Here is a 17,041-nt window from a genome sequence, read left to right on the forward strand (position 1 = left end):
TGCATATATCTTGTAAATAAAAAGCTATAATTAAAAAAAAAATTTAAGAGTTCAAAAAACTAGAAGGGAAAAAAAAGAAACAATCAGCAGGATGATTTCAGAGAGGCCTGGAGAGACTTAAAGGAACTGATACTGAGTGAAATGAGCAGGACCAGGAGATCATTATGTACTTCAACAACAATACTATAGGATGATCAATCCTGATGGACGTGGCTCTCTTCAACAATGAGATGAGACAAATCAGTTCCAATAGAGCAGTAATGAAATGAACTAGCTACATTCAGGGAAAGAACTCTGGGAGATGACTATGAACCACTACATAGAATCCCCAATCCCTCTATTTTTGTCTGCCTGCATTTTTGATTTCCTTCACAGACTAATTGTACACTATTTCAAAGTCTGATTCTTTTTGTACAGCAAAATAACAGTTTGGACATGTATACATGTATTATATTTAGCTTATGCTTTTAACATATTTAACATATATTGGTCAACCTGCCATCTGAGGGAGGGGGTGGAGAGAAGGAGGGGAAAAGTTGGAACAAAAGGTTTTGCAATTGTCATTGCTGAAAAATTACACATGCATATATCTTGTAAATAAAAAGCTATAATTTAAAAAAAATTTTAAAAGAGCTCAAAAAACTAGAAGGGAAAAAAAAAGAAACAATCAGCAGGATGATTTCAGAGAGGCCTGGAGAGACTTAAAGGAACTGATGCTGAGTGAAATGAGCAGGACCAGGAGATCATTATATACTTCAACAACAATACTATATGATGATCAATCCTGATGGACGTGGCCCTCTTCAACAATGAGATGAGCCAAATCAGTTCTAATAGAGCAGTAATGAAATGAACTAGCTACACTCAGGGAAAGAACTCTGGGAGATGACTATGAACCACTACATAGAATCCCCAATCCCTCTATTTTTGTCCGCCTGCATTTTTGATTTCCTTCACAGGCTAATTGTATACTATTTCAAAGTCTGATTCTTTTTGTATACCAAAATAACAGTTTGGACATGTATACATGTATTATATTTAGCTTATACTTTTAACAAATTTAACATATATTGGTCAACCTGCCATCTGAGGGAGGGGGTGGAGAGAAGGAGGGGAAAAGTTGGAACAAAAGGTTTTGCAATTGTCATTGCTGAAAAATTTCCCATGCATATATCTTGTAAATAAAAAGCTATAATTAAAAAACAAAAAAAATTTTTTAAAGAGTTCAAAAAACTAGAAGGGAAAAAAAGAAACAATCAGCAGGATGATTTCAGAGAGGCCTGGAGAGACTTAAAGGAACTGATGCTGAGTGAAATGAGCAGGACCAGGAGATCATTATATACTTCAACAACTATACTGTATGGTGATCAATCCTGATGGACGTGGCCCTCTTCAACAATGAGATGAGCCAAATCAGTTCCAATAGAGCAGTAATGAAATGAACTAGCTACACTCAGGGAAAGAACTCTGGGAGAGGACTATGAACCACTACATAGAATCCCCAATCCCTCTATTTTTGTCTGCCTGCATTTTTGATTTCCTTAACAGACTAATTGTACACTATTTCAAAGTCTGATTCTTTTTGTACAGCAAAATAACAGTTTGGACATGTATACAATCACTATATTTAGCTTATACTTTTAACAAATTTAACCTATATTGGTCAACTTGCCATCTGAGGGAGGGGGTCAGGGGAAGGAGGGGAAAAGTTGGAACAAAAGGTTTTGCAATTGTCATTGCTGAAAAATTACCCACGCATAGATCTTGTAAATAAAAAGCTATAATTAAAAAAATTAAAAAAAAATTTAAGAGTTCAAAAAACTAGAAGGGAAAAAAAAGAAACAATCAGCAGGATGATTTCAGAGAGGCCTGGAGAGACTTAAAGGAACTGATGCTGAGTGAAATGAGCAGGACCAGGAGATCATTATATACTTTTAACAACAATACTATATGATGATCAATTCTGATGGACGTGGCCCTCTTCAACAATGAGATGAGCCAAAAATCAGTTCTAATAGAGCAGTAATGAAATGAACTAGCTACACTCAGGGAAAGAACTCTGGGAGATGACTATGAACCACTACATAGAATCCCCAATCCCTCTATTTTTGTCCACCTGCATTTTTGATTTCCTTCACAGGCTAATTGTATACTATTTCAAAGTCTGATTCTTTTTGTATACCAAAATAACAGTTTGGACATGTATACATGTATTATATTTAGCTTATACTTTTAACAAATTTAACGTATATTGGTCAACCTGCCATCTGAGGGAGGGGGTGGAGAGAAGGAGGGGAAAAGTTGGAACAAATGGTTTTGCAATTGTCATTGCTGAAAAATTACCCAGGCATATATCTTGTAAATAAAAAGCTATAATTAAAAAATAAAAAAAATTTTTTAAAGAGTTCAAAAAACTAGAAGGGAAAAAAAAGAAACAATCAGCAGGATGATTTCAGAGAGGCCTGGAGAGACTTACAGGAACTGATGCTGAGTGAAATGAGCAGGACCAGGAGATCATTATGTACTTCAACAACAATACTATATGATGATCAATCCTGATGGACGTGGCCCTCTTCAACAATGAGATGAGCCAAATCAGTTCCAATAGAGCAGTAATGAAATGAACCAGCTACATACACCCAGGGAAAGAACTCTGGGAGATGACTAGGAACCACTACATAGAATCCCCAATCCCTCTATTTTTGTCTGCCTGCATTTTTGATTTCCTTCACAGACTAATTGTACACTATTTCAAAATCCGATTCTTTTTGTACAGCAAAATAACAGTTTGGACATGTATACAATCACTATATTTAGCTTATATTTTTAACAAATTTAACATATATTGGTCAACTTGCCATCTGAGGGAGGGGGTAGAGAGAAGGAGGGGAAAAGTTGGAACAAAAGGTTTTGCAATTGTCATTGCTGAAAAATTACCCATGCATATATATCTTGTAAATAAAAAGCTATAATTAAAAAAAAAAAAAAAAATTTTTTAAAGAGTTCAAAAAACTAGAAGGGAAAAAAAAGAAACAATCAGTAGGATGATTTCAGAGAGGCCTGGAGAGACTTACAGGAGCTGATGCTGAGTGAAATGAGCAGGGCCAGTAGATCATTATATACTTTTAACAACAATACTATATGATGATCAATTCTGATGGACGTGGCCCTCTTCAACAATGAGATGAGCCAAAAATCAGTTCCAATAGAGCAGTAATGAAATGAACTAGCTACACTCAGGGAAAGAACTCTGGGAGATGACTATGAACCACTACATAGAATCCCCAATCCCTCTATTTTTGTCTGCCTGCATTTTTGATTTCCTTAACAGACTAATTGTATACTATTTCAAAGTCTGATTCTTTTTGTACAGCAAAATAACAGTTTGGACATGTATACAATTACTATGTTTAGCTTATACTTTTAACAAATTTAACCTATATTGGTCAACTTGCCATCTGAGGGAGGGGGTCGGGGGAAGGAGGGGAAAAGTTGGAACAAAAGGTTTGGCAATTGTCATTGCTGAAAAATTACCTATGCATATATCTTGTAAATAAAAAGCTATAATTAAAAAAAAAATTTAAGAGTTCAAAAAACTAGAAGGGAAAAAAAAGAAACAATCAGCAGGATGATTTCAGAGAGGCCTGGAGAGACTTAAAGGAACTGATACTGAGTGAAATGAGCAGGACCAGGAGATCATTATGTACTTCAACAACAATACTATAGGATGATCAATCCTGATGGACGTGGCTCTCTTCAACAATGAGATGAGACAAATCAGTTCCAATAGAGCAGTAATGAAATGAACTAGCTACATTCAGGGAAAGAACTCTGGGAGATGACTATGAACCACTACATAGAATCCCCAATCCCTCTATTTTTGTCTGCCTGCATTTTTGATTTCCTTCACAGACTAATTGTACACTATTTCAAAGTCTGATTCTTTTTGTACAGCAAAATAACAGTTTGGACATGTATACATGTATTATATTTAGCTTATGCTTTTAACATATTTAACATATATTGGTCAACCTGCCATCTGAGGGAGGGGGTGGAGAGAAGGAGGGGAAAAGTTGGAACAAAAGGTTTTGCAATTGTCATTGCTGAAAAATTACACATGCATATATCTTGTAAATAAAAAGCTATAATTTAAAAAAAATTTTAAAAGAGCTCAAAAAACTAGAAGGGAAAAAAAAAGAAACAATCAGCAGGATGATTTCAGAGAGGCCTGGAGAGACTTAAAGGAACTGATGCTGAGTGAAATGAGCAGGACCAGGAGATCATTATATACTTCAACAACAATACTATATGATGATCAATCCTGATGGACGTGGCCCTCTTCAACAATGAGATGAGCCAAATCAGTTCTAATAGAGCAGTAATGAAATGAACTAGCTACACTCAGGGAAAGAACTCTGGGAGATGACTATGAACCACTACATAGAATCCCCAATCCCTCTATTTTTGTCCGCCTGCATTTTTGATTTCCTTCACAGGCTAATTGTATACTATTTCAAAGTCTGATTCTTTTTGTATACCAAAATAACAGTTTGGACATGTATACATGTATTATATTTAGCTTATACTTTTAACAAATTTAACATATATTGGTCAACCTGCCATCTGAGGGAGGGGGTGGAGAGAAGGAGGGGAAAAGTTGGAACAAAAGGTTTTGCAATTGTCATTGCTGAAAAATTTCCCATGCATATATCTTGTAAATAAAAAGCTATAATTAAAAAACAAAAAAAATTTTTTAAAGAGTTCAAAAAACTAGAAGGGAAAAAAAAGAAACAATCAGCAGGATGATTTCAGAGAGGCCTGGAGAGACTTAAAGGAACTGATGCTGAGTGAAATGAGCAGGACCAGGAGATCATTATATACTTCAACAACTATACTGTATGGTGATCAATCCTGATGGACGTGGCCCTCTTCAACAATGAGATGAGCCAAATCAGTTCCAATAGAGCAGTAATGAAATGAACTAGCTACACTCAGGGAAAGAACTCTGGGAGAGGACTATGAACCACTACATAGAATCCCCAATCCCTCTATTTTTGTCTGCCTGCATTTTTGATTTCCTTAACAGACTAATTGTACACTATTTCAAAGTCTGATTCTTTTTGTACAGCAAAATAACAGTTTGGACATGTATACAATCACTATATTTAGCTTATACTTTTAACAAATTTAACCTATATTGGTCAACTTGCCATCTGAGGGAGGGGGTCAGGGGAAGGAGGGGAAAAGTTGGAACAAAAGGTTTTGCAATTGTCATTGCTGAAAAATTACCCACGCATAGATCTTGTAAATAAAAAGCTATAATTAAAAAAATAAAAAAAAAATTTAAGAGTTCAAAAAACTAGAAGGGAAAAAAAAGAAACAATCAGCAGGATGATTTCAGAGAGGCCTGGAGAGACTTAAAGGAACTGATGCTGAGTGAAATGAGCAGGACCAGGAGATCATTATATACTTTAACAACAATACTATATGATGATCAATTCTGATGGACGTGGCCCTCTTCAACAATGAGATGAGCCAAAAATCAGTTCTAATAGAGCAGTAATGAAATGAACTAGCTACACTCAGGGAAAGAACTCTGGGAGATGACTATGAACCACTACATAGAATCCCCAATCCCTCTATTTTTGTCCACCTGCATTTTTGATTTCCTTCACAGGCTAATTGTATACTATTTCAAAGTCTGATTCTTTTTGTATACCAAAATAACAGTTTGGACATGTATACATGTATTATATTTAGCTTATACTTTTAACAAATTTAACGTATATTGGTCAACCTGCCATCTGAGGGAGGGGGTGGAGAGAAGGAGGGGAAAAGTTGGAACAAATGGTTTTGCAATTGTCATTGCTGAAAAATTACCCAGGCATATATCTTGTAAATAAAAAGCTATAATTAAAAAATAAAAAAAATTTTTTAAAGAGTTCAAAAAACTAGAAGGGAAAAAAAAGAAACAATCAGCAGGATGATTTCAGAGAGGCCTGGAGAGACTTACAGGAACTGATGCTGAGTGAAATGAGCAGGACCAGGAGATCATTATGTACTTCAACAACAATACTATATGATGATCAATCCTGATGGACGTGGCCCTCTTCAACAATGAGATGAGCCAAATCAGTTCCAATAGAGCAGTAATGAAATGAACCAGCTACATACACCCAGGGAAAGAACTCTGGGAGATGACTAGGAACCACTACATAGAATCCCCAATCCCTCTATTTTTGTCTGCCTGCATTTTTGATTTCCTTCACAGACTAATTGTACACTATTTCAAAATCCGATTCTTTTTGTACAGCAAAATAACAGTTTGGACATGTATACAATCACTATATTTAGCTTATATTTTTAACAAATTTAACATATATTGGTCAACTTGCCATCTGAGGGAGGGGGTGGAGAGAAGGAGGGGAAAAGTTGGAACAAAAGGTTTTGCAATTGTCATTGCTGAAAAATTACCCATGCATATATATCTTGTAAATAAAAAGCTATAATTAAAAAATAAAATAAAATTTTTAAAGAGTTCAAACAACTAGAAGGGAAAAAAAAGAAACAATCAGTAGGATGATTTCAGAGAGGCCTGGAGAGACTTACAGGAGCTGATGCTGAGTGAAATGAGCAGGGCCAGTAGATCATTATATACTTTAACAACAATACTATATGATGATCAATTCTGATGGACGTGGCCCTCTTCAACAATGAGATGAGCCAAAAATCAGTTCCAATAGAGCAGTAATGAAATGAACTAGCTACACTCAGGGAAAGAACTCTGGGAGATGACTATGAACCACTACATAGAATCCCCAATCCCTCTATTTTTGTCTGCCTGCATTTTTGATTTCCTTAACAGACTAATTGTATACTATTTCAAAGTCTGATTCTTTTTGTACAGCAAAATAACAGTTTGGACATGTATACAATTACTATGTTTAGCTTATACTTTTAACAAATTTAACCTATATTGGTCAACTTGCCATCTGAGGGAGGGGGTCGGGGGAAGGAGGGGAAAAGTTGGAACAAAAGGTTTGGCAATTGTCATTGCTGAAAAATTACCTATGCATATATCTTGTAAATAAAAAGCTATAATTAAAAAAAAAATTTAAGAGTTCAAAAAACTAGAAGGGAAAAAAAAGAAACAATCAGCAGGATGATTTCAGAGAGGCCTGGAGAGACTTAAAGGAACTGATACTGAGTGAAATGAGCAGGACCAGGAGATCATTATGTACTTCAACAACAATACTATAGGATGATCAATCCTGATGGACGTGGCTCTCTTCAACAATGAGATGAGACAAATCAGTTCCAATAGAGCAGTAATGAAATGAACTAGCTACATTCAGGGAAAGAACTCTGGGAGATGACTATGAACCACTACATAGAATCCCCAATCCCTCTATTTTTGTCTGCCTGCATTTTTGATTTCCTTCACAGACTAATTGTACACTATTTCAAAGTCTGATTCTTTTTGTACAGCAAAATAACAGTTTGGACATGTATACATGTATTATATTTAGCTTATGCTTTTAACATATTTAACATATATTGGTCAACCTGCCATCTGAGGGAGGGGGTGGAGAGAAGGAGGGGAAAAGTTGGAACAAAAGGTTTTGCAATTGTCATTGCTGAAAAATTACCCATGCATATATCTTGTAAATAAAAAGCTATAATTAAAAAAAATTTTAAAAGAGCTCAAAAAACTAGAAGGGAAAAAAAAGAAACAATCAGCAGGATGATTTCAGAGAGGCCTGGAGAGACTTAAAGGAACTGATGCTGAGTGAAATGAGCAGGACCAGGAGATCATTATATACTTCAACAACAATACTATATGATGATCAATCCTGATGGACGTGGCCCTCTTCAACAATGAGATGAGCCAAATCAGTTCTAATAGAGCAGTAATGAAATGAACTAGCTACACTCAGGGAAAGAACTCTGGGAGATGACTATGAACCACTACATAGAATCCCCAATCCCTCTATTTTTGTCCGCCTGCATTTTTGATTTCCTTCACAGGCTAATTGTATACTATTTCAAAGTCTGATTCTTTTTGTACAGCAAAATAACAGTTTGGACATGTATACATGTATTATATTTAGCTTATACTTTTAACAAATTTAACATATATTGGTCAACCTGCCATCTGAGGGAGGGGGTGGAGAGAAGGAGGGGAAAAGTTGGAACAAAAGGTTTTGCAATTGTCATTGCTGAAAAATTTCCCATGCATATATCTTGTAAATAAAAAGCTATAATTAAAAAACAAAAAAAATTTTTTAAAGAGTTCAAAAAACTAGAAGGGAAAAAAAAGAAACAATCAGCAGGATGATTTCAGAGAGGCCTGGAGAGACTTAAAGGAACTGATGCTGAGTGAAATGAGCAGGACCAGGAGATCATTATATACTTCAACAACTATACTGTATGGTGATCAATCCTGATGGACGTGGCCCTCTTCAACAATGAGATGAGCCAAATCAGTTCCAATAGAGCAGTAATGAAATGAACTAGCTACACTCAGGGAAAGAACTCTGGGAGAGGACTATGAACCACTACATAGAATCCCCAATCCCTCTATTTTTGTCTGCCTGCATTTTTGATTTCCTTAACAGACTAATTGTACACTATTTCAAAGTCTGATTCTTTTTGTACAGCAAAATAACAGTTTGGACATGTATACAATCACTATATTTAGCTTATACTTTTAACAAATTTAACCTATATTGGTCAACTTGCCATCTGAGGGAGGGGGTCAGGGGAAGGAGGGGAAAAGTTGGAACAAAAGGTTTTGCAATTGTCATTGCTGAAAAATTACCCACGCATAGATCTTGTAAATAAAAAGCTATAATTAAAAAAATAAAAAAAAAATTTAAGAGTTCAAAAAACTAGAAGGGAAAAAAAAGAAACAATCAGCAGGATGATTTCAGAGAGGCCTGGAGAGACTTAAAGGAACTGATGCTGAGTGAAATGAGCAGGACCAGGAGATCATTATATACTTCAACAACTATACTGTATGGTGATCAATCCTGATGGACGTGGCCCTCTTCAACAATGAGATGAGCCAAATCAGTTCCAATAGAGCAGTAATGAAATGAACTAGCTACACTCAGGGAAAGAACTCTGGGAGAGGACTATGAACCACTACATAGAATCCCCAATCCCTCTATTTTTGTCTGCCTGCATTTTTGATTTCCTTAACAGACTAATTGTACACTATTTCAAAGTCTGATTCTTTTTGTACAGCAAAATAACAGTTTGGACATGTATACAATCACTATATTTAGCTTATACTTTTAACAAATTTAACCTATATTGGTCAACTTGCCATCTGAGGGAGGGGGTCAGGGGAAGGAGGGGAAAAGTTGGAACAAAAGGTTTTGCAATTGTCATTGCTGAAAAATTACCCACGCATAGATCTTGTAAATAAAAAGCTATAATTAAAAAAATAAAAAAAAAATTTAAGAGTTCAAAAAACTAGAAGGGAAAAAAAAGAAACAATCAGCAGGATGATTTCAGAGAGGCCTGGAGAGACTTACAGGAGCTGATGCTGAGTGAAATGAGCAGGACCAGGAGATCATTATGTACTTCAACAACAATACTATATGATGATCAATCCTGATGGACGTGGCCCTCTTCAACAATGAGATGAGACAAATCAGTTCCAATAGAGCAGTAATGAAATGAACTAGCTACACTCAGGGAAAGAACTCTGGGAGATGACTATGAACCACTACATAGAATCCCCAATCCCTCTATTTTTGTCCGCCTGCATTTTTGATTTCCTTCACAGGCTAATTGTACACTATTCCAAAGTCTGATTCTTTTTGTACAGCAAAATAACAGTTTGGACATGTATACAATCACTATATTTAGCTTATACTTTTAACAAATTTAACATATATTGGTCAACCTGCCATCTGAGGGAGGGGGTGGGGGGAAGGAGGGGAAAAGTTGGAACAAAAGATTTTGCAATTGTACTACCTGAAAAATTACCCATGCATATATCTTGTAAATAAAAAGCTATAATTAAAAAAAATTTTAAAAGAGCTCAAAAAACTAGAAGGGAAAAAAAAGAAACAATCAGCAGGATGATTTCAGAGAGGCCTGGAGAGACTTAAAGGAACTGATGCTGAGTGAAATGAGCAGGACTAGGAGATCATTATATACTTCAACAACAATACTATAGGATGATCAATTCTGATGGACGGGGCCCTCTTCAACAATGTGATGAGCCAAATCAGTTCTAATAGAGCAGTAATGAAATGAACCAGCTATACTCAGGGAAAGAATTCTAGGAGATGACTAGGAACCACTACTTAGAATCCCCAATCCCTCTATTTTTGTCCACCTGCATTTTTGATTTCCTTTACAGGCTAATTGTATACTATTTCAAAGTCCGATTCTTTTTGTACAGCAAAATAACAGTTTGGACATGTATACATGTATTATATTTAGCTTATACTTTTAATATATTTAACATATATTGGTCAACCTGTCATCAGAGGGAGGGGGTGGAGAGAAGGAGGGGAAAAGTTAGAACAAATGGTTTTGCAATTGTCATTGCTGAAAAATTAACCATGCATATATCTTGTAAATAAAAAACTATAATTTAAAAAAAATTTAAAAGGGCTCAAAAAACTAGAAGGGAAAAAAAAAGAAACAATCAACAGGATGATTTCAGAGAGGCCTGGAGAGGCTTACAGGAACTGATGCTGAGTGAAATGAGCAGGACTAGGAGATCATTATATACTTCAACAACAATACTATAGGATGATCAATTCTGATGGACGTGGCCCTCTTCAACAATGAGATGAGCCAAATCAGTTCTAATAGAGCAGTAATGAAATGAACTAGCTACACTCAGGGAAAGAACTCTGGGAGATGACTAGGAACCACTACAGAGAATCTCCAATCCCTCTCTTTTTGTCTGCCTGCATTTTTGATTTCCTTCACAGGCTAATTGTATACTATTTCAAAATCCGATTCTTTTTGTACAGCAAAATAACAGTTTGGACATGTATACATGTATTATATTTAGCTTATACTTTTAACAAATTTAACATATATTGGTCAACCTGCCATCTGAGGGAAGGGGTGGGGGGAAGGAGGGGAAAAGTTGGAACAAAAGGTTTTGCAATTGTCATGGCTGAAAAATTACCCATGCATATATCTTGTAAATAAAAAGCTATAATTAAAAAAAAATTTTAAAAGAGCTCAAAAAACTAGAAGGGAAAAAAAAGAAACAATCAGCAGGATGATTTCAGAGAGGCCTGGAGAGACTTACAGGAACTGATGCTGAGTGAAATGAGCAGGACCAGGAGATCATTATGTACTTCAACAACAATACTATAGGATGATCAATTCTGATGGACATGGCCCTCTTCAACAATGAGATGAGCCAAATCAGTTCCAATAGAGCAGTAATGAACTGAACCAGCTACACCCAGTGAAAGAACTCTGAGAGATGACTATGAACCACTACATGGAATCCCCAATCACTCTATTTTTGTCCACCTGCATTTTTGATTTCCTTCACAGACTAATTGTACACTATTTCAAAGTCTGATTCTTTTTGTACAGCAAAACAACAGTTTGGACATGTATACATGTATTATATTTAGCTTATACTTTTAACAAATTTAACGTATATTGGTCAACCTGCCATCTGAGGGAGGGGGTGGGTGGAAGGAGGAAAAAAGTTGGAAAAAAAGATTTTGCAATTGTCATTGCTGAAAAATTAACCATGCATATATCTTGTGAATAAAAAGCTATAATTAAAAAATTAAAAAAATTTTAAAAAGAGTTAAAAAAACTAGAAGGGAAAAAAAGAAACAATCAGCAGGAAATTTTCAGAGAGGTCTGGAGAGACTTACAGGAACTGATGCTGAGTCAAATGAGCAGGGCCAGGAGATCAATATGTACTTCAACAACAATACTATATGATGATCAATCCTGATGGACGTGGCCCTCTTCAACACTGAGATGAGCCAAATCAGTTCTAATAGAGCAGCAATGAACTGAACCAGCTACACCCAGTGAAAGAACTCTGAGAGATGACTATGAACCATTACATAGAATCCCCAATCCCTCTATTTTTGTCCACCTGCATTTTTGATTTCCTTCACAAACTAATTGTACACTATTTCAAAGTCCGATTCTTTTTGTATACCAAAATAACAGTTTGGACATGTATACATGTATTATATTTAGCTTATACTTTTAACAAATTTAACATATATTGGTCAACCTGCCATCTGAGGGAGGGGGTGGAGAGAAGGAGGGGAAAAGTTGGAACAAAAGGTTTTGCAATTGTCATTGCTGAAAAATTTCCCATGCATATATCTTGTAAATAAAAAGCTATAATTAAAAAACAAAAAAAATTTTTTTAAAGAGTTCAAAAAACTAGAAGGGAAAAAAAGAAACAATCAGCAGGATGATTTCAGAGAGGCCTGGAGAGACTTAAAGGAACTGATGCTGAGTGAAATGAGCAGGACCAGGAGATCATTATATACTTCAACAACTATACTGTATGGTGATCAATCCTGATGGACGTGGCCCTCTTCAACAATGAGATGAGCCAAATCAGTTCCAATAGAGCAGTAATGAAATGAACTAGCTACACTCAGGGAAAGAACTCTGGGAGAGGACTATGAACCACTACATAGAATCCCCAATCCCTCTATTTTTGTCTGCCTGCATTTTTGATTTCCTTCACAAACTAATTGTACACTATTTCAAAGTCCGATTCTTTTTGTACAGCAAAATAACATTTTGGACATGTATACATGTATTATATTTAGCTTATACTTTTAACAAATTTAACATATATTGGTCAACCTGCCATCTGAGGGAGGGGGTGGGGGGAAGGAGGGGAAAAGTTGGAACAAAAGATTTTGCAATTGTACTACCTGAAAAATTACCCATGCATATATCTTGTAAATAAAAAGCTATAATTAAAAAATAAAAAAAAATTTAAGAGTTCAAAAAACTAGAACGGAAAAAAAAGAAACAATCAGCAGGATGATTTCAGAGAAGCCTGGAGAGACTTAAAGGAACTGATGCTGAGTGAAATGAGCAGGACCAGGAGATTATTATATACTTCAACAACAATACTATATGATGATCAATCCTGATGGATGTGGCCCTCTTCAACAATGAGATGAGCCAAATCAGTTCCAATAGAGCAGTAATGAAATGAACTAGCTACACTCAGGGAAAGAACTCTGGGAGATGATTAGGAACCACTACATAGAATCCCCAATCCCTCTATTTTTGTCCACCTGCATTTTTGATTTCCTTCACAGGCTAATTGTATACTATTTCAAAGTCTGATTCTTTTTGTACAGCAAAATAACAGTTTGGACATGTATACATGTATTATATTTAGCTTATGCTTTTAACATATTTAACATATATTGGTCAACCTGCCATCTGAGGGAGGGGGGTTGGTGGAAGGAGGGGAAAAGTTGGAACAAAAGGTTTTGCAATTGTCATTGCTGAAAAATTACCCATGCATATATCTTGTAAATAAAAACCTATAATTAAAAAATTAAAAAAATTTTTTTAAAGAGTTCAAAAAAAACTAGAAGGGAGAAAAAAAAAAAAGAAACAATCAGCAGGATGATTTCAGAGAGGCCTGGAGAGACTTACAGGAACTGATGCTGAGTGAAATGAGCAGAACCAAGAGAACATTGTATGTGTTAATAGCAAGATTATAGGATGATCAATTCTGATGGCTGTGTTTCTTATCAAGAATGAAGTGATTCAGACCAGTTGCAAGGGTCTTGTGATGAAGAAAGCCATCTGCTCCCAGAGAGAAGAGATGGGAACTGAATGTGGAACACAACATAATATTTTAACTTTTTTCTTGTTGTTTGCTTGCATTTTGTTTTCTTTTTCATTTTCTTTCCCTTTTGATCTAATTTTTCTGGAGCAGCATGATATTTGTGGAAATATGTACAGAGGAATTGCACATGTTCAACATATATTGATTGCATCACTTGCCAAATGGGGGAGGGGGTGGGAGAAAGGAGGGAAAAAATTAGAACACAGGGTTTTGTAGGGGTGAATGTTGAACATTATCCATGTATATATTTTGAAAATAAAAAGCTTTAATGAAAAAGAAAGGAGCCAGTTCTGCCATAACACCTTCAAGGGAAAAGAACATCACCTGCCCCCAAAGAGAAGTATAAGAGTGCAGATCAAAAAGTTTGCTTCAGCTTAAGCTCTGGGCTTGTCATCATCATTGGCCTAGTTTCATCTCAGGTTGGCATATTCAAAAATGGTTTACATTAATTTTTCTTGGGGTGACGAGGCTGGGTGGGACCATATTTAGATCCTAGAGCTAGAAGTGGAAGAGAACTCAGAAGTCACTAATTCAACCTTCTCATTTTACAGAAGAAAAAATGAAAATGATTTGTGCAAAGTCACGTAGGCATCAGAGGATCTGCCCTGCCATGGCCTGGCTCACCTTCACAAGCGACTGACTCAAAGGTTGGAATGCTAACAGTTTTATTTTACTAAGAGGAGACACACTTATCAAAGTGAGTGAGTAGTACTGGCAATTCATGCCTCCTAGAAAGCCAAATCAATGATCACATTGGACATTCTAGTGAGAAGAGAACTAGAACAGAAACATCTGGCTAGTTTTAAGAGACGCATGGCTGAGGAGAACACAAACTGGATTCTTGAGGCTTGAGATCTGAGCTCAAAAATCTATCTTTTCCACTCCCAAATCTACAACTTTAGCTTTCCTGTAATTGATGACTTACCATCAAGATCTTTTTTTTTTGCAATTTTGTCGGCTTCCTCTTTAAGAAACCAGGCTCCGTGCCATTGGCTGTGTATATTTAATCAGCATAGTGTTGCATGATCTATAGTTCTTTCCAGCACAATGACATTTGTCTGGGTTATCTCACTTGGCCTTATTGATTTTGCCTTTTGTCCTATCTGAAATCATGATTGCAATTCCGGCTTTTCTGGAATTGCCTAAGGCATAGGACATTTTTTTTCACCCCTCCAATCTCCCCCATTTTCACTCTCTAGGTCTTTCTGTTTTAGCTTGCTTTCTCACATGTAGCAGAAGTTTAGATTTTGTTTTTTCATCTATTCTTGGGAGACAAGAGAATAAAAAACATTGTGGCCTTGAGAGTCAGAGAAGTTAATTTTAAAATTCCTCTTTGCTATTGATGACCAAATTCCTCTTCTGTGAAATAAAGGGGATGGCCTAGATCAGAGATGTTTGATCAAATACTGGGCAGCCCCCATATGGCCCACAAACACTCATGTGTGGGTTCAAAACAGACAAGGTGAGATTGAATAAAATTATTAAAAATACCATAAAATACAATAAAACGATAAAACCTGCAAGGATCCTTATGTATGAATTACTGGCCCAATTTCTTTTTGAGTTTGACATCACTGGCCTAGATGAGCCCTATGGTCCCTGCTGGGCCAATCCTGAAATATGCATCGCCAGAAACCACAGAAACCATCTAGGTCAATCCATGCATGAATGAGAATCCTCTTATCTACAACACCCCACAATTAGTGATCATTGAACTTTTGCCCTTTCCAAATAATGAAGGGGAACACAATAAGAAAGTACTCAGAGCCCAACTTAAGAAAAAGAATTTATTAACCCTCCCAAATCTTAGAATGATTTTTTAGATTAGATAGATTAGATAGAACATCCAGTCAAAGCTGGAAGAACCATTCAAAATGTATTTCAACTACCTTACATTGTAGAGGTGGAAACAGGCCCAGAGAGGGGAAATTTCTCCAAAATACCGTTCACACAATCTTTGAGAAATAGGTCCAAATGGAAGAACATTTGCGACGTATAGATGTAAGGATCTATATATGGATATGAAGTATATATAAGACGTAAAGGATCTAAATATTCTATCAAAACAAACTTTCTTTTTTCAATAGAATAATTGCCTTAAATTCTTGATTTGCCATTCTCTTTCATTTCATTGGTGAGTTTAATCCATTCACATTTCATGTTAATTATGCACTTTGTAGTTTCCCTTCATTTAATTGCACCAAAAGAGTTTTGTTATCTGGGTTTCGGCAAGTCATTCGACCTTTCTGGGAATTAATTTTCCCATTTGTACATGGGAGAGGGGTGTGTTAGCCTAGAAGATCTCCAAATCCTTCTTTCAATTTCATATATTTTGAGTTTGTCACTAAGCTGCTGCAACAGCTATCGCCACTGCTACAGCTATCGCCATTGCCACAGCTATCGCCGTTATTGTTTCTGCGCATACTCGGCACGCCGTTCGAAATACGGTAAGCCCTTTGAAATCTTAAAGGGGTAGGCAAATGTCGGTTAATATGACTGTCCTTTTTATGTATAGATTGCATCACCAGAGAAAGCTGACGACTCAAAACTATCAGGAACCCCAAAATCAAAGGCTGCCAGAGGACACAAGCACTCCTTCTTACTGCTTTTCCCTCACTTTGAGGTTGTTCCTCTTCTCCCCGCTACCCTCTGTGTGCCATATTACCCTAGCAACCGCTTGGTGACGTGGGTACACAACATAAAATTCCCCGCCTAATCTTTGGTGGGTTGGGTTACCCAGAGCTCAGAGGGGCTGAGAGAGCTGGTGGAGGTAGTCGCTTTCATCCAACCTCCCACCGGGTCCCAGGTCCAGTATTTCTGACCGAGGCCCATATTCGCTCAGATTCTCTCGGTCTCTCTCCGGAACACCAAAGGCAACAGCCACCATGGATCTGCCCCCTAATGAAGGGTCTGATGGATTTGGGGAAAGCCCTTACTTTTTGGACTGGCAGGACAATCACAATTCCACCATTGAAGTAACCTGGGACGAGGTCGAGGGTAAATTTGCTATCACTTATCACGACCTTTCTGAGCGCGAAAATGGCAACGCCAGCATTGCCGATGCCATCTCCACCCTCCCGATGAACGTCGGCCAAACCGCGGAGGCCACTGACGAAGCCGTGCCTGGAGCTATGGCAGGAGCCATGGTGGGAGTCCTAACAGCGATCGATATCAGAAATGGCCAGAATG

At 36.7% G+C, this 17,041-nt stretch overlaps 1 protein-coding gene across 1 annotated transcript in view; it reads right to left on the minus strand.

Annotated features, from left to right (window-relative positions):
- NOX1 (NADPH oxidase 1) overlaps positions 1–16,739 on the minus strand; it is a 53,834-nt gene extending 37,095 nt beyond the window's left edge. Inside the window, 2 exon segments of the mRNA XM_051969177.1 lie at positions 16,198–16,315; positions 16,642–16,739. Coding sequence (XP_051825137.1) covers positions 16,198–16,315; positions 16,642–16,739 — 216 coding nt within the window.
- Between the last annotated feature and the right edge of the window lie 302 nt (positions 16,740–17,041).

This window comes from Antechinus flavipes, chromosome X (genome assembly GCF_016432865.1).
Source record: "Antechinus flavipes isolate AdamAnt ecotype Samford, QLD, Australia chromosome X, AdamAnt_v2, whole genome shotgun sequence".
In the NCBI taxonomy this organism is placed as follows: domain Eukaryota; kingdom Metazoa; phylum Chordata; class Mammalia; order Dasyuromorphia; family Dasyuridae; genus Antechinus; species Antechinus flavipes.